The sequence below is a fragment of the Asterias amurensis genome, chromosome 1 (genome assembly GCF_032118995.1).
Source record: "Asterias amurensis chromosome 1, ASM3211899v1".
In the NCBI taxonomy this organism is placed as follows: domain Eukaryota; kingdom Metazoa; phylum Echinodermata; class Asteroidea; order Forcipulatida; family Asteriidae; genus Asterias; species Asterias amurensis.
Genome location: NC_092648.1, coordinates 7,289,215 through 7,315,200, shown reverse-complemented (window position 1 = coordinate 7,315,200; position 25,986 = coordinate 7,289,215). Strand labels below are relative to the sequence as shown.

The 25,986-nt window shown below is 37.7% G+C and overlaps 2 protein-coding genes across 3 annotated transcripts in view; both read right to left on the bottom strand.

Annotated features, from left to right (window-relative positions):
* The window catches only part of LOC139944494 (cytoplasmic dynein 2 light intermediate chain 1-like), a 416,808-nt gene that overhangs the window by 242,465 nt on the left and 148,357 nt on the right, over nt 1–25,986 (bottom strand). The window lies entirely within an intron of this gene.
* LOC139944427 (leucine-rich repeat-containing protein 9-like) overlaps nt 1–25,986 on the bottom strand; it is an 86,759-nt gene that overhangs the window by 24,305 nt on the left and 36,468 nt on the right. For both annotated transcript variants that reach the window (XM_071941448.1, XM_071941456.1), the window contains 11 exons: nt 23,649–23,820; nt 19,564–19,700; nt 15,997–16,183; nt 13,953–14,012; nt 13,384–13,515; nt 11,627–11,893; nt 10,405–10,582; nt 8,980–9,200; nt 2,904–3,023; nt 1,171–1,346; nt 30–93 (listed from right to left, as the gene is read on the bottom strand). In XM_071941448.1, coding sequence (XP_071797549.1) covers nt 30–93; nt 1,171–1,346; nt 2,904–3,023; nt 8,980–9,200; nt 10,405–10,582; nt 11,627–11,893; nt 13,384–13,515; nt 13,953–14,012; nt 15,997–16,183; nt 19,564–19,700; nt 23,649–23,820 — 1,714 coding nt within the window. The remainder of the gene's footprint in view (nt 1–29; nt 94–1,170; nt 1,347–2,903; nt 3,024–8,979; nt 9,201–10,404; nt 10,583–11,626; nt 11,894–13,383; nt 13,516–13,952; nt 14,013–15,996; nt 16,184–19,563; nt 19,701–23,648; nt 23,821–25,986) is intronic.

Genomic DNA, 25,986 nt, shown 5'->3' with positions numbered 1-25,986 from the left:
TTGCTCTCTGAGCAAGTTTAAGTACTTACCCTAAGGTTCACCAAATAAACAAGACCACTGAAGGATTGCAAGTTGTTGTGCTCTAGATTCACACTGTAGAAAAAAGCACACAGACATTCAGAACATTGGAGTTTTCTACATGTACCTACACATAAGAATATTCCTGATTGGATGGTTGTAGCTCTATTCAATGATTATCTTGTTAAACATATACTGTCCTCATCCACTTTGATCACCAATCAACTTGTTTGGTGTTTGTATTCACTCATCAAGTGTAGTATACATGTCTTAAAGGAACACACTGCCATGGATCGGTCCAGTTGGTCTTTGAAAAGCGTTTGTAATCGTTTGTATAAAATGCATGATTTGAGAGATATTTTAAAAGTATAATATGACGGTCGGCCATAATGGCCGACCGTGTGAGTCCGCAAAGTAAAAGGAAATCCACGCAATTTCCAGGCACATTTGTGTGGATCATTGTATTCTACTTTTAAAATATCTTTCTAACCATATGCATTTTATAACAAATGGTTACAAACGTTTTTCAAAGACCAACTCAACCGATCCAAGGCAACGTGTTCCTTTAAAATGTATTTCAGGAGGGATGGATTTAAATATACATGTTTATGTAACGATCATCACTCAGCAGTATTGTTTTAGTTTGTGTTCCTAAAAATAACAAGATAAGTCGTGTTTGAAAACACAAATGCCCTGCAAGCCAGTCCGCTTTTTGACATTTGACAAATATAGAACAGAGTGTGTTTTTTCACAAATAATGTAAGCCAGTCTTTTGCAATGTTGTGCTGCGGATACTCTGCCATATAGGTGGGAAAAGCACTCATACACACTACCTACTACAAAACCTCACCCCCCCCCCCAATTTTCTATCAAATTTACATTGAACTTGAAGACTACAAATTAAATTGACAGAAAACAAAGCAGAATTCCGGTTTAAACCGGAAGATTTTCATGCCAGCTGGGAACAACAGACCATGTGGGAATTCCCTGACATAATTCAAGATTCAGTTTTTACTTATTGGGACCAAACAAAGACAAGACTTGCACAGTGTATGTTGTGCTTATTGAAATAAAATATATGTAAAGAAACAAATGTAATAATGAAGAATAACATCCTAAAAGTGGACTAAACTCTTAACTGCTATACACTACCTTCTCAAGTTAATGAAGTGTTCTCCAGTTCCTAGGTCTACTTGTCTCAAGATACTCTGGGGAAAGTCCAGCTCCCGTACCTCATGAAAGTTAGAATGACCTAACTTCTCTGCAACAAAGTCTTGAGTCAAACGACCTCCAAATTTATCCTTAGCAGTACCCCCTTCAGAAGATTCCTACAACATTAATAACACAAAATAAAAGAAGGAAACAAATGTGTAAGAAAAGATATTCAAATGAGAAATATTTATCTTTCGAGAAAGACTCTGCTAGGTTCGAAATGTCAGACCATTAACTATTTTTGCAAGAAAGTTTACATGTATATATACATTCTTAAGAAGTAAGAAGGTTGTACATTTCTGGCAAGATGTGACAATAAGAACATTGTACATTTCTGGTAAATGCACCAGACTCATGTTCTGGTGGCAAAGATTCTTGCTCGTTTTCGAACAAATGAATAAAAGTATCTTTCGCGGCGGCTATCTTTATAATGGGGAAAAAAGAATTGGGCATTATGAGTATTGATACGCTGTGTGAAGATTCTTGTGCATTTATCCTGAAAATGTGCATTCGCTACTTTTTATAGGAGCTGGGGACCGAGAAAAACTCCTCTTTTAATTGACCTTGTCCCACAATGCAGTGCGAAAATGGAAATTCCTGGGCAAACTGTAGAGGGCGCAATGGATTGCAAACATAGATTTATAGAATAGAACTGGGGGGCATACAAATCATGTGAAATGACAGGACAAGAAGCATTTATAGAGCTAAATAGCTCAGTTGGTTCAGTGCTGCAATGTTAAACCAAAGGTCATTGGTTCAAGTCTTGCTAAAGTCAATTTCTCTTTGTTAAACAACAAATTATTTAAAATTTACCCAACCATCTTTCATTGTGGTTTATAACTTGATATATTGAAATAAAAAAGTTGTATCCTTCATGCCTTTGGGTGTGATCCCCTAGCTGGCACTCCCCATGTTGCATTGTAACTTTGGGTGTGATCCCCTAGCTGGCACTCCCCATGTTGCATTGTAACTTTGGGTGTGTCCCCTAGCTGGCACTCCCCATGTTGCATTGTAACTTTGGGTGTGTCCCCTAGCTGGCACTCCCCATGTTGCATTGTAACTTTGGGTGTGTCCCCTAGCTGGCACTCCTCATGTTGCATTGTAACTTTGGGTGTGATCCCCTAGCTGGCACTCCCCATGTTGCATTGTAACTTTGGGTGTGATCCCCTAGCTGGCACTCCCCATGTTGCATTGTAACTTTGGGTGTGTCCCCTAGCTGGCACTCCCCATGTTGCATTGTAACTTTGGGTGTGTCCCCTAGCTGGCACTCCCCATGTTGCATTGTAACTTTGGGTGTGATCCCCTAGCTGGCACTCACCATGTTGCATTGTAACTTTGGGTGTGATCCCCTAGCTGGCACTCCCCATGTTGCATTGTAACTTTGGGTGTGATCCCCTAGCTGGCACTCCCCATGTTGCATTGTAACTTTGGGTGTGATCCCTGGCTACAGGGAGGTTAACAAATGTTTGTGTATGGCTTCTGACTGGCACCCAAACACTGATAATGACACGATAGGAGGATTGCCAACACAGCGCTAGATAGCTCAGTGGGTAGAGCTCCAGCAGGTTAAAGTGGAGGTCATTGGTTCAAATCCCACTCTAGTCAATTTGTCTTTGTTTAAACCACAATTATTTTCCAACAATAATATATATCAAATATGTAAACACGTTTACCACTGCAATGCCATCCAATGCCTTTAGTGTCTTGAGATGATAAACGACAAACAACCTGTAATTATCCACTGAGGCTACAGGGTTACCACACAGATCTAAGATGACAAAGTTTGGCAGATTCTGAAAAAGAAGATGTATTAAATAAGTAGCCAGTTTAGCTCTTCAAATCCTTAATGTTGTTTGCAATTATTAACAGACGGGATGTGTGGTTTGATTAATGTGCCTAGTTGTTTACCATGTACATGTATATACATGTACATGTATATACATGTACACGTATTGCACATCCAGGCCAATCAGAAATAAAGGAGAGAGTAAAGGATACAATCAGACTCCAACTCAGTCAATGGGTTACAACTTATTTGCATATCATGTACAACTACATGAGTTTCAGGGTGGCATATAAAGATATCCTTTTGTGCATTCAAACTAGTTTATGAATAAGTGCTTGTATATGGGTGTGTTCGATTAGCTTCCCTGGGCCCCGGTCTGCCCCCTTTGACGTCATTCCAGGGGCTCACCCGGGTCAGCCCCAAGTGCCCTGCTTGTGGAACGGGTCACTTGGGGCTGGCCCCAGGTGCATGACGTCACAACGAGAGGGTGAGTGATTGTTCGTTTAGCACATCCGGGTGTTCATTATTAACTCTGTAATCAAAACAACATAAATATGCATGTATAATGCATGTACTGTACAATTGATGCATGCTGAGACGGGCAGGGTCCATGGTAGTTTTGTACACCCGAGGGAGGAAATGGCACCCAAGGCGAAAGTGCCATTTTCCCCCGAGGGTGTAAAAAACTTTTCTAAAAGTTATTTTGTCCTCTTCAAACATTATACAGTCGACTCCCGTTATTACGAGCTCGCATATTATGAGGTTCCGGTTACTACAAGGTTTTTGCCGGTCCCAAACTGCCCCATGTGTGTTTCAATGCATTAAAATACTGATTATACGAGCACGGTAGTAGCGAGAACACGGTTATAACGGGGTCTTTTGGGCGACCCATTACGAGCAAAACATTGTTAAAAACCCTTTTATAACGAGAACAATACAAAAACCAACAATGGAAATACCTGTACAGACTGTAAAGTTGTTATTTGTGGCTTTTACAAGACATGCAAAAGAGATGTTTTGTTAAGTGGACGCTACCGCTAATCCGAAATCGGGAGTCACGATCGAGTCAGCAATTGCTAATTCCAAACTCCGGACAATGGAGGGATTATGAGGTTTCCATGGTTCAAACAATCCAGAAATCTTTAGAAAAGATACTGTTCCACTGAGTTTAAACGCACATAAGCATTTTCAGAAGAAAGAAACCATCCTCAACTTACACGCAAAACTAATTGCGTGATCAATATTATTGAATGTAAAGCAATATTTTACCTGGTATCCCACACTTGCAATGAACCATCTAACATGACACAGGTATTTACCAATGAAAATGAAGATTCTGTTTGGTTTTTTTTAACTGCTAGCTGGGACTAGGTGTATTGCACGTACACACACATACATGAGGAATATAACACGGAACAGCAAGATCTTCCATGGTATGTCACGTTAGCAATGAACCATCTATTATAAGATTAGTGGTTACCAATGAAAATTCAGCTTTTATTTTATTGACTGCTACGGGCGAAGTTTTTCACAGCGTTTGCAATACGATTGCAGCAGCAAGATTTTCCCTGGTATCTCGCAGTAGCAATGAACCATCCAGCATTAATTAAATAGGTTTTTACCAATGAAAACCAAGACTCTACTTATTGCATTGGCAATAAACTGCCGGCGACCAAAGTTTTGCAAGGGAAACTTCCCAAAACATGAACGCAAGTTAAAATCTCACACATTTTTTCAATCTTGTAAAATGTTAATTGATTTTAAAATTGAATTTAAAACTAAATTAAATTAGTTAAATAGTTTTGTTAGCCCAATTTTGTGTTTGTTTGTGCAGTACATCGCACACTCTACTATATGCACACAGTAGTCAATTGCAGCTCTGCCATGCATCTGTGTACACACATGCGGTCGTTATGTCATGTACATGTACGTGTACATGCAAGTACACGTGTTGTGTGCATGCACAGTGATGACGTATGTATCTATATTTAGCGCGCTGCGTTTAAGACGAGATAATACGAGAAAAATGGGCCACTCCGGCGGACCTCGTATTAACAGGAGTCGACTGTAGCGACATTATAGTATGCATATATAGGGTTTGAGGCATTGCATGGTGAGGTATCAATATATATATGTATGGCTTGCGATAACACAATGTGTGTATCTACTTGCCAGGTAGAGTTTATTCTTAGAGAACTGTCTTGCTTAATGCTACTACTGCAGAGTAGATTGTTCGGGTGTTCGGGAGACTTCTCAGTTCTGAAAAGAACTTTCCTGCTTATTAACTATTACCTGGACGGATGGTATAGAACTGTACTACTGCGGAGTCAGTTCTTGGGTTTGGTCTCAACGTTTGGACTAGCTTGCTCTAGTCATCGTCAGGAGACAGAAGAGGTAAGTGATCAGTGGGCTTATTTATAGGGGTTTAGAGGATCCAGTGTAAGTCAATCAATGCTCTGATTGGTTGAGTGGTTAGTGGGCTTATTTATAGGGGTTTAGAGGATCCAGTGTAAGTCAATCAATGCTCTGATTGGTTGAGTGGTTAGCGGGCTTATTTATAGGGGTTTAGAGGATCCAGTGTAAGTCAATCAATGCTCTGATTGGTTGAGTGATCAGTGGGCTTATTTATAGGGGTTTAGAGGATCCAGTGTAAGTCAATCAATGCTCTGATTGGTTGAGTGGTTAGCGGGCTTATTTATAGGGGTTTAGAGGATCCAGTGTAAGTCAATCAATGCTCTGATTGGTTGAGTGGTTAGTGGGCTTATTTATAGGGGTTTAGAGGATCCAGTGTAAGTCAATCAATGCTCTGATTGGTTGAGTGGTTAGCGGGCTTATTTATAGGGGTTTAGAGGATCCAGTGTAAGTCAATCAATGCTCTGATTGGTTGAGTGGTTAGTGGGCTTATTTATAGGGGTTTAGAGGATCCAGTGTAAGTCAATCAATGCTCTGATTGGTTGAGTGGTTAGCGGGCTTATTTATAGGGGTTTAGAGGATCCAGTGTAAGTCAATCAATGCTCTGATTGGTTGAGTGGTTAGCGGGCTCAGGGCTATTGTTAGGATTGCCCATTGTTTTAGAAACCCCTCGGGTGTAGTGAGGCATGTCAGTATGTGGGGGTTGTTCGGGATAAGATAGTGTGCCAAATACTGCTGATGAAATAACCGATATCTTGTGGCACAGTGTCGTGTCTGTGTATTTCGATAGCTTCCCTTATACGCCTTGTATACCAATGTCTCCCAGGTGCTATGATTCGAGCCTAATTTGTTAATAGTCTCTTTAAATCCAATGATAACAAACAGCGTTTTGGGGCTTTTGTCCGCAGTAGGAAACAATCTCCAGCCCCTCCTTCATTTAATCATGGCCCAAATGTTTTAAGTAAACATCTTGACATAGCCAATGCTTTTAATGATCACTTTGTTTCTGTTTTCTCTCCATCTGTTACTGTCAGTGATGAACCCCCAATTTGTGATCTTCCTATTCCTGAGTTTTCCTCTGTTCAATTTACAGTCAGTGATATTCGTAACATCATCAAGTCCCTTCTGTGGGGAAGGCCCCTGGTCCTGATGGTTTTTGCGTAACACTATAGATCCTTTATCACACATACTACATAAAATATTCCAGATCTCTCTTGTCACCGGCCAACTTCCTAAAAGTTGGAAACTTGCTAATATTTCTCCAGTTTTTAAGTCAGGTGATCGTTCCCTTCTAGCTAATTACAGGCCTATTGCCCTCACCTCATTGGTAAGCAAGTTGATGGAGAGAGTATTGTCTAATGGTATGAAGATGCATCTTGGTGACAATGGCCTTCTAAACGAAAGCCAACATGGTTTTGTTGCACAAAGATCATGTGTGACCCAGCTTTTAAATATTCACCATGCTTGGGCTTCTGTTCTTGACCAGCGTAGTCCACCCAGGATAGATGCTGTCTTTCTAGACATGTCTAAAGCATTTGACCGTATGCCTCACCATCACTTGCTTACCAAACTTAGTACTATGTTTAACATTAGGGGTCCTCTTTGGAGATGGGTCAAAGATTTTCTGATCGACCGTCAACAACGGGTGCACTTTCTTCGGGAAACATCTAAATGGGCCAATGTTCATTCAGGCGTACCAAAAGGGAGTGTTCTCGGCCCCTTGCTCTTCAACTTGTTTATTAATGACATTACATTTGGATTAAATTCTAGTTGTGTATTATTTGCTGATGACATATTAATCTATCGATCAATCAAATCTATTAATGATGTAACTGTTTTACAACAGGATCTAGACAACCTATGCAAAATTATTTATTTACATATTATTTTTGATGGATTTTCTTTTCTTTTCTCTTTATAGATTTGGTCACTTAAATTTAATTTGCATTCTACTACACTATTTAAGTGTTTAGGAATGTTTCTGTTTTTGTTTGTTGTTAGTTTGTTTTTACACTGTGCAAGTTTCTCAAATTTTTCACTCCTAAAACTGGTTCTATTTCAAATAGTCCATGCTTTATATTATTTTTTGTTTCAGTTGCCAAATTTTGATGTTTTATTTATAGTTAACTTTCCTATCTTTTTGTACATGAATTGCTTTATACATATTTTATTACTCGCTTTATTACTTGTATTACAACCAGATGTGGGGAGGCAGGTCTATGGACACAGTAGTTATTTTGCTTTTATTTCTCCTAGCCCATCTGGAAGTATTTTTTGTATTGTCATGTATTGTTGAAATGGCTGAATAAATAATATTAATAATAATAATAATAATAATAATAATAATAATAATAATAATAATAATAATAATAATAATCCCAATCTACGACATGGTCTAAATCGGTGGAGTGTTTGACAATGGCAGATTTGTCATATTACCCTTTGCGGCCGTGTGCTTTATGATCTTTCAGCCTAGTAGTGAGGTCTCTACCTGTCTCGCCAATTTACACTTTACCACAAGTACAAGGAACTCCCTCGAGGGTGTACAAAACCAATGGACCCCAGTCACAGCGTGCAACAATTGTTTTGTTATACCTTTGTTTAATTGTTATTCCTCTTCTCGAAGTTCTGTTGTCATCTTCAAACATTATTACGACAGACTATTCATTGTGTAATAAGCAGACGAACATGAAACAATTTCTCGAACCCACGGTTATTTCATACACAGCGCTGGAAATCGACCAACGCTGGGAACGATCAAGTGTTACCCAGCCCGTTGAGCCATGTAACAAGCGTATTTGTTGCACGGCACGTGATTGGTTCTCGACCATCAAACTTCACAATAACAATATAATTTGTTATTTATTTAATTTTTAGGCCCAGTAAATACACTAAAAGGTTACAAACAAAATCGAAGAACTAGCGTTATTGTCAGATGTTACACAGGGCCCAATTTGTAACAGTTTTGCTTCCAGTTTTAGTATTTCTATGTTTGTTATTAGTTTGATTAGTTGGCATCAGTTCCATCAATTTTTTGTTAATGTACTTGTGCAGGTATTTTTTAATTTACTTCAGTCAGTTTTTGCACCCTGCAGGATGAAGAATTTCATGTTGTTTAAAATCAATGACCAATACAAAAAAAAAGAATAAATAAATGAATGAATGAACAAGTTAACCCTTTAGCACGCACGCAATATTTAAACATAACGCCATACGCCTCCGGGCGGTAAGCGTGCTAAAGGGTTAATCCCTAACAATCTCAATGTTATGTTCCTTAATGGCAATACCAACCCAAGGTACGAGTCCAAATGTCACTTCTAACTTGAATCATGGTTTGGAAACCAAAGTGCCGAGCCTTACATGTATGTCCTGACAAACATTTCTCTCGATACAATAGGCAAGATGAAAACATCCACTCAGGGTTCAGCTTATCTACTGCTGAATAGCATGATGAAAATGGGCCCTCACCCACACATCAACTCTCCTCACTAGTCAACTTGATTTGTTCTAAATGTCTGAAATTTGAATTGAATGCAAAGAATGCTAAATACCTTCAGATTGAAGACCTCTCTCATGTTCTTGATGTAATTATTACCAATGTACAACTCCAGCAGTGACAAGACTTGTGCAATACCAGTCAGAGATGAAATCCTGTTATTACTGAGTGCCAGACATTGTAGCTGAGTCAATCTTTCCAACCCTGATGCTTCTATAGAGCTGATGTTATTACAACTTAGGTTCAGAGTGTGCAACTTGCTCAGTTTACCAATACCTGAAAGGAATATACATTGTACAATTATTCTGCATTCAAACATGTGCTGTTCCTCGGATTCCATTTGCACCATTGGATGTACAAATCCCATAGATTCCATCACAGTGTGCAACAATTGTTTTGTTATACCATGGTAATAGATTGCAGGACGGGGAACCAAACATAAAGTGAAATAAATTACGCTTCTCTATGAAACAGTTCAAACACTTTAACAGACATTAACTCATAATTTTTTGAGCATTAGTTGGGGTTGAGCAAACAAAGTGTGACTAGAATGGGATTTGAACCAATGACTTCAAGGATAATGTGCTGGTGCCAGTTAAAGCCTATACAACCTTTAACTGCAAGTTTACAATACAGATCTAACCCCCATTTTAACTGACAAAAGTGTGAAAGGGGTGAAAATAACTTTAACAAATATTGTAATATGTCATTTCTAGGGTAAACATTTCTGTAGTTTATGATTTTGTTTTGATATTAAAACTTGATATATATCCCATTTTGAAGTCACAACATGCTTTTTAAACACCATTTTCAGGTGACACAAATTCATTGTAAAGTGTTTGCGTGACAAAACGAACTTTGAACCAAGGTCAAAATGCATAACATTTTATAGAAAATATGTGTTTATATCTTTACAAACAAATTAACACATTTTGCATTTCTGATTTTTTTACAAAACAAATTTATTTTACATTTTAAGAAACTTAATTTTGTCCCAACCTTTGGCAGTCGAACGGGGGTCAGATCTCGAGCCTCGTCATATTTATAAAGTGACAAACCATGAAAAGGGAAACTGAAAGGGTAAATTTTTAATAATTTAAGAGTTGAACAAGGAAAAAGTTACATGGATATTGACAAAATATGTGTCCAGTGAATAGGGTACAATACAAGTACTGTACTCGCCGCACAAATGTATGATAAGCACACTGTGTGCAGTATGCATTGATATAATGGATACTCATAGCTGACTGCTGCACCATCAACATTTTGGGCGTCATCAATCAGTTAATTTTGTTTTCAACTTATCTTCACTAATCCTTAATGAATTTTGTTTTCAAAAGTTAATAACTTTTCTTACTTCTAGCAATTTCACATTTCAAATAATTGTTGACGGTCAAATCGACCAATGCATGTTCAAGTCCCACAAACCAATGGTGAGCAATTTATAATAAATTGTAGGAAAATAAGAGCACAAACCAACCTTCTAGCTTATAAATGCAGTTATCTTGCAGAGACAGTTCCTCAAGTTGACTACATTGGTCCAACCCTTCAATCTTTGTCAAGTCATTATCACTGAATGAAGCCCAGCGTAAGTTCTCTAATCTCTCTAGGTTAGATAGTTTACTGAGGTGTTGTCCATCCAGGTAGAGTGTAGTCACCTGCATTCAAGTCATAACAACTCATGTATGTATACATGTACTATTACTGATTTATTTCACAACAAACACAGCTCACATGATATTGAATCTGAACGACCACATCATTACCATGCAAACAGGCCAAACCTCCTTAGTCCAAATACTTGTCCTGAATCATGTGATGTGACATCACTGTCTTTACGCACATATGAAAGCTTACATCTACACATATTTGTCACAAAACAAGTCATTGAAAAGGACGTTATTAAAATATTATACATGTAACTTAAGGCCTTGTCAAACCTTAAAGGGAAGGTACATGTTTGGTAATTACTCAAAACAAATATTAACTTAAAAACTGACTCGGTAACAAGCATTGGAGAGCTGTGGATAGTATAAAATATTGTGGGAAACAACTCCCTCTGAAGTAACGTAGTTATTGAGAAAGGGGCAATTTAATTTCTCACTCAAATAATAAAAGACTCTTATTCCTTTCTAAAAGCACACAAATTCGTCCAACAAGGGTGTTTTGTCTTTTATCATTTTCTTGCAACTCCGATGACCAATTAAGCTCCAGTATGCAAACCGTATTAGTAACCACAATATATAACGTTTCCGTACTGAATGCTTAGCGTATTGCCGGCGTTCACAACTTTTGTCCTACGATAGTCTGCATACACCGCATATACCGCATATACATGTGTTTTGTACAGCAAAAATTCCTTTTTTCCAAATAATTTCCAACTTGACATCAAATTAAAAATCTCCTCAGGAGAAACTCAATGGTGCAAACGCCACTGTCATATGTGCTTTCGTTAATGAGTTATGCTCCACTCCTACAGCCAATCAGGTTGAGCTTAAGACAGGACCTTACTGAATTTGCCTCTTGTAGTGCAAGACACATTCCTTATTGTGTAACAACGAGAATGTTATTACAGCAGACTACTTGCTGGTTAAAAATACCCTGTTCCTCAATAGTATCTCAAACATGTCTGCTCCCAGATGAATTAAAAAACATTTTAATTGTTTAGAATCTAAAGATAGCTTTCTAGTAATCCTACATACCTTGCTATACCAGTTGCTGTCATTCTCACTCAATCGGTCTGGTTTATTGCGACTAATGAGTGTAAGCAGCTGTGCACATGATGCAAGACTTAAGCTTCTTGGCTGAACTACATCAGTCCTGGTATGAGCTAGTAATGATACTTGAGATATACGAGATCCAGCTGCCATACGTAAAGCTGCAGTTGCTTCACTCTCAGTCACTGCTTGGCCATCTAGCATTGATAAGGATTTCAGTCTCCCTATGGTACGCAGTCTTAAACCATCAGGCTGCTCAATTCAAATCAAAGTTACAAATCCTTTTGTTAAACCGTCATTTTATTACTATTGTCAAACTGTTCATTTTGATTAATCTGTATTCTGTGCTTATGGAGAGCTGTTGATAGTATAAAACATTGTTAGAAACAACTCCCTCTGAAGTAATGTAGTTTTCGAGGAAGAAATCATTTTCCACTGAAATACTTGACTCTGATTTCGAGACCTCAGAATTAGATTTTGAGGTCCCAAAATCAAGCATCTAAAAGCACACAACCTTGTGTGTCAATGGTGTTTTCTTCCATTACTATCTAGCACTTTCGATAGCCAATTGAGTTCAAGTTTTACCCGGTTTGTTTTTTTATGCTATGTTGAGAAACACCAAGTGAGAAGACTGGTCTTTGACAACTACCAAAAGTGTCCAGTGTCTTTAAGATGTATCCTTTGCTTCATACATGTACAATGTTTATACCTACAGTCCATCAACCAATTTGTTTATGACTGTACGGATAACAACAATCATAAAATCAGTTCACTCATGACAGTCAGTACAGGTTTGTAAATAATTGCAACAAAGAAACCAAATGGTTCACAGATTAGTGTGATTAACCCTTTAGCCCACATACCACCCGGAGGCGCCCTGCGTATTACCGCACATACCGCCCACACTTGCCGCGCAGATTGACATGGTGTAATTTGAGTTATAAACATGCTATTATAATGCAGCAAACAGCCGCAGATAGAGTGCGATCTCAAGATGACAACAGTCTAAAAATAGCACATGGTCCACAGAAGAAAAAATGACATAAGGTTCAAAGGTCGAAAGTCCTTTCACAATCAAACAACACATGTACATGTATGAGTGGGTGCTTTTTCTCTGTGTAAAGCCGTACATTTTCTCTGTGTAGCAGGACCATATAGAGGATGTACCACGTACTACGAGTGCATGTACACAGTAACGGCAGTCTCCCGCTTGTTTCACGTCAAACTTTTTAGTGTTTTTACACATGGAATACCGCGATTTGAAAGGATTTTACAAAAGATTTTAAGTACAGAAGGTATTTGTATCTGTGTCATTTTCATTTCTGAAGGTATGTTGTGATTATTTTCAACCACTTTTCACAGCTTTGTTTTTATGTCGGTCAACAGTAAAGTTGAGAAACTTGTGTGCACAACTTTCCACGTAAACAAACCTGTACTTGATACACAAACAATGTTTTTAATTTTGTTTTGATCTCTCTTATGTTTCCAACCTGAAAGCTTGAATTTAGTGAGTCAAACAAAGCAACTGTGAAAATCATTCAAAAGATAATTTCATCCTCCACAAAATAAACTCAACATGTAACACAAGAAAATAATCACACACGGACAGTTATCCGATGATTTCTGGATACGGCAAAAAATCGATTGAATTTTCATGGCGCACTGAGGAGCGTACGGCGTTATGTTTAATGTTGCATGCGTGCTAAAGGGTTAATGGAGTATTTGATGTTCAGGTTACTCACCTTCTGCCAGCTGTTGTATCTCAAGTCTAAACACACTAATCCTGGTGCATGTTTACGTAGAATAGATAAATCATCTTTTGTATTGCTCAACTCATTCCAGCTCAGATCAAGAGTCTTTAGTTTACTCATGCCCTGTTATAACAAATGATAACACATGTCCAGAAATATACAGAGATTGAGTGCCCCGGATGAAGTGTAAGTTGTGCTTTCAAGACTAAAAAGCGGTGTTATTCCATAGCCTTTGCAAGCACACCATGAGATAACAAGAAGTATAAATAATTGTAAATTGCATAAAGCTATTTTTCAGTCTTTAAACCCCTTGCATATGACATCGCACTCTCAAGGAGACAGATCATTGGAGGTTCGCTGTTCTTTGTGCATAAAGTCATGCGCTTCAACTCGGCGTATATGTATTGTTTTGGGTTATGCAAAGGGGTCTATTGATTTATATGGCACCTTGTACAGTTTAAACTATTTGCCTTTCATTTTAGTTCTATAAGGTCAGAAAAAAAAATGAGAAAATTATGTTGCCAACTTTATTTAATAATTGTAAAAAAAAAAATACATACTCTGAAAGCATCCAGCGTGTACAACTTGTTGAAACTTGCATCAATGTACTCCAGACTTGCCTAATCAGAAATTGAATCAATTGCTATGTATTAATTTAAATAAAACAGAATTATTAATGTACATTTCAGCACTTCACAGCAACCTCACTGCTAAATACTGGATAGTCTCAATAACTTAACAGTTACTCTAATACTTAATTTTGGTTACAAAATAGACCCAGAAGTGGCCAACAGACATTGGTACAATGAACCATGTCAGGTTGTTTTATACATTTCATTGAAAAATCTTTTTTAAAAAGCTCTGGAACAAGACATCTCAAAACGAAGGCTAAATCTGCACTTCAATTGAGTCAAAATGACCTTCTTTTGTACAAAGTGTTGTGTCTTTCACAGGCATCTTTTTCATCCCCAAAAGACTGAAGAAGTTGTTCTATAATTCTTACTAAAAACTACTTTAATATGACATAAAAGAAAACATTCTGAAGTAGTAACTGAGTCAGGCCTGTATGCTTCGTTTTTGAAAGGGCAAGGGCACCAAGGCATTTTCTCTCTGGCAAAGGGCACCCTATGAGGAAATTGTAAATTGCTACTGGAGCATTTCAAGGGCACCAAGGCAATGGCATCGGGCAACGGAGGTAATCGCCTCCGTTGCCTCTGTGAATTATCAGGCCTGCTGAGTAATGGACAAAAATAAGAGGGTGATAAAACTTAGGCTAACCAGTAAAAAGTGCTTCTTGAAATGTTGTACAGACTGGTAAGCATATGATGTGTACAAACATGTTTGTTATATACCTGAACTGTTAAAACTGAACATCAGGAAAACTTGGACACATTATTTCAAGCCTCCAACCAACTTATCTGGCATTTGGCACCTGCAGGCAGGAAGTGTGCAGAAAATGCCCAGGCTCCAATTTTGGAGATTAAAAAACTTCATTTTAAGCTTTAGTGACACCAAACTAGTTCTCAAAACATGTCTTAGAACATGTCCTAAAAAATATAAAATGGGTTGTGGTCTGGCTAGAATAGACTGTTCCATTTTAGCCCGCACACAAGTGCTGCAAGCTGTCGGTGGCTGTGCCGCCTTTGCTAGGTCGCGGTAGGACAGTGTTTTGTACAAGAATTTATTTAAAAATCTTTGTCTTTTTGACTATTTATTTGAATTAGGTGTCCTTCTCAACAATTTACATAATTTCTGTTTCAGGACAGCATGACATAACAATGTATAGAACACAATCCATAAATATTTACTACCAATCGGCAATTGAATCCTAAAAACTGTGCAGAAATTAACGTGAGTTAAGTGTGAGAAGACGGCAAGATGCAGAAACTGTTAGGGTCCCTTAAATGTGTTACATGTATAGTGGCATGGTTTGGGGACAGAATTTCAGTACTTACTTTCTATGTCATAAGTTAATTCTACATAATTTTGTCATACTGTCCTGTCAAGGAATGTGTGGAAAAAACTGACGAAGACAATTAATTTGCTGAAAGTTAAAAAGACAATGGTCGCACAGGCTTTGGCTAGATATCGTCTATAATACTACTACAGTTACTTTTAAATCTGGTAAAATTTATGTATGAGAATAAGAGTTGAGTCTGTCTGTGAACAGGATAAACGAACTACAAACTGACCCGGTCTGTGGCACACGACAGCAGGATACTTCTACAGTATCCAATTGACGCTTGACCACACCACATCCGGCGATTCCGTTTGTAGTTCATTATCTCATTTCGAGTACATTGCCACTCAGACTAATTGCATGAAGGAATGGTCGCCTGGAAATTTTGAGCGAGCCCAAAGTTCTGGAGAACCATTCTCAATCAAACTAGTCCGAGCCTGTTTATGAAATTCTGAAATTCATAAACATACCATAAAAAGTTGCTACTACGTCCACTCAAATTACACAGTTTAAGCCCGTTCGGATACATTTTGCAGAACGTAGCGAGAACAACTTTGGTGTGATGGGGCTTTTAGTAATTAACTAGGTTATTAATTTTAATATTGACATCCAGATAAACGTTAACATGTAATTTGTAGGTTTACCATATGTGCAAGATCCTCCAACTTGGACAGTTCATTGAAACTGACAATGAGTTTCTGCAGTGATGTTAGCATAGCCAAGCTCTTTAATTTAGTTAATCCATTGCCATGTAGATTCAGCACTGTGATTAAAGTCAGGCAACTTGCAGCTCCTAGCCTTAGTAAAATATCTTCAGATAATGAGACCAGTCTGATTGGAGAAAAGACAAATTAAACAAAGCAGAATGTCTGTAAGTAGTAATATTTTCATTAACATTAATTATCTTTTGCCATACAAATAAAATTAGCATTCCAACTCAACGATTCAATCAGTATGCTTAGATTGTCATATGGGGTAAATCATTATGTTTCAATCTGGATCAATCTTTGAAGCTGATAAAGTGTCATCAGTTTCAACAAAAAAGGTTCGTGCATGTCAATTTTCAACTGATTACGCACTAAAGATAATACCTGGAAGTATGCTCATGGTCTAGTGTTCATTTTCAAAGACTAAAATTTACAGGAAGAATGCGCAATCAAGCTGAAACTTTGCATACTTATATGTCGGGACGTGTCACAATCAAAATTGGACGTACTTTTCTAATGACATCCTCTTGCGAATGAGCTGAAACATTATTAAAGCAGGGTTATGTGTTACATCTACACTTTGAGGTCACATCACAGTGAGGTCATCATGATGTCAACTACTTTTGTTTATGTACACAAATAAATGTGCAGTCAAACTGAAACATGTATCCGTGTCAGGTTGTGGTCCTGTTAAAACCACATTATGAAATATGACACATGCTAACACCCTAATGGTGCAGTTTTCAAAAATACATATTTTCTTTTGTGAAACTCGAATCTTATGCGTTCCTGAACACCTAGTGTTTGACAGGTGACAAGCACCCAAGCTCTTACTATAACTATTTTCTGTCACTGCCTTTCAAGCTAGCTCGATCTGTGCTTTGTCTGTGCTGTGCCATTTTGATAGCTTGTGAGTTGGGGCCTTATATTAACAACCCAGATGTTTTGACATTCTTAGTGAGCGAGAGCTTTGATGTATTAACGTGCACATATAATTGTTAAATTATCAGACATGACAATTACTATGGCAAGATCCAAAAAACAGAGATCAGTACTCTTATAATAAACAAATGCAATCAAGCATTGGTTGGTAAACATGGAAAAGATCTTGTCAAGAAGTTTGAAAATTCAACAAACATATTTCTGAGACTTCCATAACCTGATGGTGGGGTGGTACATAACAGCAATTTGGTTGACAAATCCATCAAGACATTCAATTCTTAAAGTTCAAATGTCTTACAAGACTTACTTGAAGCTTTAAATTTGAAGCTTAAATTCCAACCCCCCTGCCATGTCTAGTCAATCTAAGTATTGCTTGAGTGTACATATCCATTTGGGTGCAAGTTAACAGGCTTTCGAGCTACAGTGTTTAATTATACTTTTGTTGATCCTGGCCATCACATTAGGGTTGTTTTATAATTTCCTGTGCCCTTATTGTTTTTCTTGCTTTGTATTTACTTTTGAACATGTACTTATAATTATCTATTTGACATACTGTCTGCTTGTATTTGTAATTGTTGATTGGCCAAATAAAGAATAAGAATAAGAATAAGACTGCATTATCATCTTCACTCAGCCATGCTTCACAGATCCCACTGATATTAAAGTTATTATCCAGTACAAACTCAATAAATAGCATTGGTTTTATTTTTGGACTATTCTGCCATTCAACATTACAAATGTCACTATACTTTTGTCCGCATGGGTGGCGACCAATCTGTCTTGAAATTGTTCATGGAGGAGACACATCAGGAAGTCATGTGGGGTCTGGGGCCCCGCTTTAGGGCCCCAAGAAAGTTTAGGACGAACATTTTGTTTCAATTTGTTTTTTGTTTTCAAGATAACAGGTCTTATTAAGATTTTAAATGCTAATGGACCTTTGTGGCACTCCATATACAAGTGATTGAATTTGTGATAATTCTCCATTGGTAGAAACTCTGCAAGATCTGTTGGTCAAGGTAGCTACTAAACCAGGAAATTTCGTTTTTCAAAAGACCAATTAACTTTACTAAGCCTCTGTAAGAGAATCTGGTGGTTGACAGTGTCAAAAGCAGTGCTAAAATCAAGGAGAACGAGAGAGACACCTTTGTTGTCACAAAGTGCCAATATTGTATAATTGTTTATCGAATGAAGTACAGTCTCAGTACTGTGACCAGACCTTTTTGCAGATTGGTTTGATTTCCATAGAGTATGATCATCCATGTGTGCAGTGATGTGGGATATCACAACCTTCTCAATGACTTTTTAGAAAGAAAAGGTAGATTGGACACTAGATGGTAGTTAGCAAGTAAACTGATGTCGAGCAAGGGCTTTTAAAAAACTGGTGTAACAATGGCAGTGTTTTAGTGAGTCGGGAAAAATGCCAATAAAATCAAAGTGTTGACTATATTATGGGTGATAAGGCTTTTGCATTAGGCTCTTGACAAATGTCTTATCATTGGCATTGGCATTGGCATTGGCATTGCCATTGCCATTGCCATTGCCATTGCCATTGCCATTGCCATTGCCATTGCCATTGCCATTGCCATTGCCATTGCCATTGCCATTGCCATTGCCATTGCCATTGCCATTGCCATTGCCATTGCCATTGCCATTGCCATTGCCATTGCCATTACCATTACCATTATCATTATCATTATCATTATCATTACCATTACCATTACCATTATCATTATCATTATCATTATCATTATCATTATCATTATCATTATTATTATCAGAAGAGAGTTGTTAGGACCTTTAAAGACCATGTTGGAATAATGTTGAGACTGCATGATTACACGATTTCTTGTAACCAGTATGTTGCTGGTGCGCACAATAGCAGTGTACTTCTGTGTAGCATTGGTCATTACCAGTTCACTGCACAAGCTTTTCACAGGCATGGCTTTTATGAGGGATTAAAAGATTAGTGACTTGTTCTTAAACAGCTGTTTAAGACCAAGTAACAACTCTTTAAGTACCATTCGTAAATGCCCATTTTTCATAAAAGAGTAGTAATGTCAGAAAATGTATAAATTAGTGCTGATGTTATCAGGCTGCGTTTTCATAAGGGTAAAAACTGCATTGACGCTCAACAGTTGTGCGTACGCGCGCCAGCGTCAATAGATGTTTCATTAGGTACCAGTATGTATTGATTGTGTTGCGCATAAATTAACAACACTTGTTCTAAAGCTTGCGCGGTTTTACTGTATTTATATCACAAGTTTATTTATGTCCACGTGATGTCCTCGCGACCAATCAGTATGAATAAACTGTCCCGGTATTTATGAATAAATATTCACACTCTGGTCTACTTAGGCAATTTGTGCATGTTTCCACTTCAGCTGGATGGCAAAGTTCAGCTTTCTCATGGGTTGATTTTGAAATAAATGCACCACACAGTATCAATACTCTATTTCAACAGCAAGCTGGGCGTGTTCACAAGACAACTGAACAATCAATAGCATTGTGTATGTTATTGTTACATTTCTTTGGTCTTTATCAATATGACCAATATGTATGTACCTTGGTCTGGGTTTGATATGAGGTTCCATGTGTAAGACATCTTCATCAATATGTGCATCCTGATGAATGGCTACAGGCATCTTACGTTCTGCTGACTTAGCTTCATATAAGTCAATCAATGGTGAAGGAGGTTTGTCCTGCATAGAAAAGTAGATTAATAATTCACTATGTTTTAATAATAAACTTATTTTATACTTGCTGAAAGCAGACAGAGAGCAAACTGCATTGCTGTATGTCAATCAGTAGTTACCTGGAGGCGCAGGGTTGGGGGTTGTGTAGCGGCAGGAGCAAGGCAGGTACAAGACATTTCCAATGTACACCCCCCAACCCCACACACAAATTACGATAGTGTCCCAGCCCAAAAATGATTAACTACAAGCAGGAAGGCCTATATTTTAAATAAGTTGCCTGTCTTAATATACAATATTGCTAAAAATGCTTGTCATTGCATAAGCTTGACCCCATCATTGACAGAACCATAGCCCGTATCCCAAGCCCTGCTGTCAATAGAAACTTGCATTTACGATCATACCAGTTGCATATATACTTAAAGGAACATTGCAGAACTGGTTTTTGCTGACAAAACAGTTGCTAGCAGTGTAAGCACTTCATGTAATCCACCGTATACATAAACTGACAAACCTGTAGAAGTTTGAGATGGATCAGCCATCTATGTCACGAGAAAATAAAGAACAACCGATTAAACATTTTGCATGAATTGATTTAAAACAAAATGCTCACTGAGTGATTAACTCCAAAAGGATATAAGTTTTATGTAGTTCTCATCAAGTACATGTATGACGATTCGGACAATAGTATTTCAAGGAATGTGATCTTAGACAAGTTTTTTTTTCTAATCAATTCTGTAATGTTCCTTTAAAACATTCGTTTAACCCTGAAGCACACATACCGCCCCGAGGCGATTACAACGCAGCAAACAGCCGTAGATACATGTAGAGCGCGATCTCAAGATGACAAATAGCACATGGTCCACATAAGAAATAATGACGTAAGGTTCAAAGGTCAAAAGTCATTTCACTATCAAACAACCCATGTGTACATGTAGGTGAATTAAGTGAGTCAAAAAAAGCAACTGTGAAAATCATTCAAAAGATAATTTCATCCTCTACAAAATAAACTCAACTTGTAACACAAGAAAGTAATCACACCAACAGTTATCCGACAATTTCTGGATACGGCCGGAAATCAATTGAATTTTCATGGCGCACTGAGGAGTGTACGGCGTGCGTGCTTAAGGGTTAAAACAACCATGTGAACATTGCCAATTCACTTATTAGTGACAAATTATTTCAATCTAAAAAGCTACAATGGAAAATCAAGTTTAAAACTAGACATTAGGTGTTTGTGAACAAACACAAAGCTATTCCGTGTTCTTTTGCTTGGATTATGTGCTAAAATGACCAAGGAGTCTATAACTGAAAACACGTTTGAACATGTTGAATAGTGTCTTGAGTAGGCCTGGGCGAATTATTCGAATATCCGATTAATGGCAAATAGGTTTTCCTATCCGTAACCGCGAATGCCTTTTTTTTCTTAACTGGATATCCGCATAGGGCGCGAATAGCTATTTATAAACCGGATAGTTCTGTAATTACAACCAAGTAACCGGATATTCTTTAATATCCGAATATCCGCGGACGTCGGGCGACAACTGACATGATTGTTTTGTCTGAATCCTAATGAAACTTCTATTAAGACAGCATAAAACAGCATAAATTAAGTATTTAACTATGCTCACCTCCGTGAAGAGTTAAAACAATGACATTTCTGACGTAATTTGTTCAAAGATTACAAAAGTTTTCCTTCACGTAGAGTCATCCATGATCAAAAGAAAAAGCAAATCGCCATCTTTAAATTAGATCCGGTCATTTTTATGAATGAACTGAGTGACACTGTCTAAAACTAATATCAATCCGCCCAGAAGATCTCATTCACAAACAATGTTTTTTTTTAAATAGCGCCCTCTAGCGGCAAAAAAAACTATTTGAATATCCGGTTAATTTCGGATAGTTGGCCAGCGGTATCCGAATAACAAAATTTCACTATTCGCCCAGCACTAGTCTTGAGTTATGGTGCCACTTCCGGTTGACCCGGAAGTAGAGGTCGACATGGGGTAACAGTAACCTAGATGAGTAGACTCATCTCAAGAAGTCACAACTCATAAAAGGTACATACTGTATGGCATTTACCAAAGATAATATTTAACAATAACATGGAAGCGACTGCATCCAGTTATATTCAAATGAAGATTACGTGGCTAATTAATTAAGATTTTTAATTTTGCTTACATTTACAGTAAAGCTTATGTTCTAAGCTTTAATTTGGTATATGATTTCACTGTTTTGAAGTTATGGTCTAGTAGATTAGGTTTAAATTGCTATGGGTTTAAGGCGGAAACAAAGAATAAGAAAAAAAATTAAAATCTCGACAGAAACAACACCTGTTCCGACGGTAGGTTGGAACAGCTAACAAGTACCAATCCTGCAGAGAAAGTTTCCATCTGTAATAGTGTCAAAAGTCAAGACTAGATCTGTTCAAGAGTTCACTTAAAACCCATCTGCTTACATGTAGCATGTGAATTTTCAAACACTTCTCAGTGGTTTCACTTTATCTTGTGAACTTTTAGTCATGCTTTCACCATTTTTGTATAATGTGAAGTTGAACACTTTTATCCTGTTTAAACTAGTTTCATGCCTGTAAAGCCTAATGGGGTCTTGCCATACATGTCATAGATGGAATGAGCTTTATACAAGAATTATTTGTTACTATTATTTTCATTAAAAGACTACATATCTGCTGCTTCTTTGATTCCAAATGCCAAAAAAACATGCTCAAAATCCTAGACAAAGCATCAATCAATTTGAAGTGTTTTTACTAAAAGGCACTGTACACTGATGGTAATCACTCAAAATAATTGTCAGCATAAAAACTTACTTGCTTACCAACAATGTTGAGCTTTTGATAGTACATATGTATAAAACATTGTGAGAAACAGCTCCCTCTGAAGTAACGTAGTTTTTGAGAAAGAAGTAACTTCTCATTAATTATTTGAGTTTGATTTCGAGACCTCAGAATTAGATTTTGGGGTCTCAATATCAAGCATTTGAAAGCACATAACTTGTGTGACAAGGGTGTTTTTCTTCCTTTATTCTCGCGCAACTTCAGCGACCAATATTGAGCTCGAATTTTCACAGGGTTGTTATTTTGTGCGTATACACCAAGTGAGAAGACTGGTCTTTGACAATTACCAAAAGTGTCCAGTACCTTTAAGTACATGGTAAAACATGAAAATTGTACAGGTTGGGTTTATAAGTACAGGTAGGTAATTGATTAACTCTTCAAAGATGTACATGTACTTTTCGCTTTAAAGGCAGTGGACACTATTATATTGGTAATTACTCAAAATAATTATTAGCATAAAACCTTACTAGGTAACAATTAATGGGAGCTGTTGATAGTAAACAAATTTGGACTGCTCCGAGTGCTACTGTTAAAACTGACTCCCTCGGTGATCTCCAGAGCGTTCTATTTTCCCTCGGCACAGCCGAGGGAAGGTGGAACGGTCCAGAATCACCGAGGGAGTCAGCGTTTTAACCTTAGCACAAGTAAGCAGTCAATATTTGTTTTACAACACCCCATTATCATCCTCATACACGTAGCGTTCATATGCACGCTTCAGATACACAGATGCAGAACTAATTGGGTTAGAGGTGGGTAAAAAGACATCTTGGTACTTGACGCCGTGTGATAGCAGTCGGACTATCACACAGCAAACAATGCACTATCACTAGGGAAACGATACACTATCACACGGCCGTAGTTTCAAGTAAAACTAAGACACATCATGTGCACGCTCTAAACCAATTAACAGGCAGAATATTTGTAAGGGGTATGGTCAGAAAAGGCTTCCTCTGAAGTAACGTAGGTCTCGAGAAAGAAGTAATTTTCCACAAATTTGATTTCCAGACCTCAGAATTAAATTTTGAGGTCTCGAAACCAAGCATCTAAAAGCACACAACTTTGTGTGACAAAGGTTTTTAATTATAATGCTGGACTTAACTTACCTTTGTTATGTATTCAAAGTCAATCACATATTCTGGAAGTACCATTTCATGATCAAAGATGAACCATTCACACTGTCTGGCTGAACATTCACATTGTGCATCACTGTCAGTCACGCAGAAATTCTTAGGTCGGAACACTGAATCAGCATTTGGATAGAATTGCTTGTTTACTCTGAAATATGAATGGGAAAAAAGTGATAATGAATATTGAAGCACCATAAAACATGGTTTGTAAACCATGAAAATTGAAGCATGGTAAATAAGGGAATAAAAGGGTAGCGACGAGTTCTTATAACGGCCATTTAAAACTGGTATGATCGTGGCCGTGTGCTAAAGGCCCTAGCCAAATGCGAGGGTCTTTATCGCAGGGCCATGACCCTGCAAGGTTTAAACAGCAGTTTAAAAACGAGTCATTACTCTTTTACACCCATTCATAAATGCCTTTTTGGTTAAAAGGCGTAACTAAGTAAGAAACTCTGTAAAACTTATCCATTTTCCAACGTCCTTGAGCTCTGTACGTGGGTTGCATTTTTATGACTGACAGTTTTCGGATATGCTTCGTGCGCGTAGTCTTGGTGCAAGACGTTTCCCGTTTTCCTTTCACACACAGCGGGGCCAACTCACCAACAGCACCCACATCGTCTGTAACGAGAAACATCTTGTACCAAGACTAGCGAGTAGTATCCCAAAACAACCGATATAAACAGAGCTCCAGCTGGTCATTATCAACTATTTAAACATCCACCACATGATGTGCTCATGGAATAGAGAAACTGTCTGAGGTATTTATGAGTCATGGTTTATAAACCATGAAAATTGAAGCACCATAAAAAATGGTTTATAAACCATGAACATTTAAGCATTGTAAATCATGGCTGTTCATGTTCCAGTATTACGCACTACGCATTATACATGTTATACACAATGCATGACAGAAAAACAAACTTCTGTCCTACTGCATAATTAGTGTGCAGTGCTAAAAAATGAAAGTACATGCCAAGCAATGTTCATAATAGTTTGAGTATTACTGTATTCGTAAACATTTTTTGCACTGCTTGGCATGTTTGGTAAAATTTGCACACTACACATTACATTTGACAAACATTTGAATTTCGGCCCAACTCCTCAACACTTACCCAGTCCCAAAAATAATATGTGTGATAATGATGACAATTTGTCTCCATTAGGTTAATGATGGTATTGGGTATTAGGGGTAGCCACAGGATTGATTGGATTGCAGCAATTACTTAAGATCTCAGGTCATACTTGGTCGGTATTTATGATTTTATGCTCAAGTATTGCCAACAAGTTGTGAAAACTGTGAAGCACTGGACCAAAAACTGTATTATTTAAATGCAACGAATGATAAACATTCCAGGACATGTTGTACTTAAGATGGGCTAGTATACAAATATTGACTGCTTCGAGTGCTATGGTTAAAACTACACTACGACTCCTGAGGTGATCCTCGAGGTGCAGCCGAGGGAAAATGGAACGGTCCGGGGATCATCGAGGGAGTTGGAGTTATAACCTTAGCACGAGGTAAAGGATTTGGGTACTTTTTGACTTTGAATTTTTATGAATGAACTGAGTGACACTGTCTAACACTAATATCAATCCGCCCAGAAGATCTCTTTTTAAATAGCGCCCTCTAGCGGCAAAAAAAACTATTCGAATATCCGGTTAATTTCGGATAGTTGGCCAGCGGTATCCGAATAACAAAATTTCACTATTCGCCCAGCACTAGTCTTGAGTTATGGTGCCACTTCCGGTTGACCCGGAAGTAGAGATCGACATGGGGTAACAGTAACCTAGATGAGTAGACTCATCTCAAGAAGTCACAACTCATAAAAGGTACATACTGTATGGCATTTACCAAAGATAATATTTAACAATAACATGGAAGCGACTGCATCCAGTTATATTCAAATGAAGATTACGTGGCTAATTAATTAAGATTTTTAATTTTGCTTACATTTACAGTAAAGCTTATGTTCTAAGCTTTAATTTGGTATATGATTTCACTGTTTTGAAGTTATGGTCTAGTAGATTAGGTTTAAATTGCTATGGGTTTAAGGCGGAAACAAAGAATAAGAAAAAAAATTAAAATCTCGACAGAAACAACACCTGTTCCGACGGTAGGTTGGAACAGCTAACAAGTACCAATCCTGCAGAGAAAGTTTCCATCTGTAATAGTGTCAAAAGTCAAGACTAGATCTGTTCAAGAGTTCACTTAAAACCCATCTGCTTACATGTAGCATGTGAATTTTCAAACACTTCTCAGTGGTTTCACTTTATCTTGTGAACTTTTAGTCATGCTTTCACCATTTTTGTATAA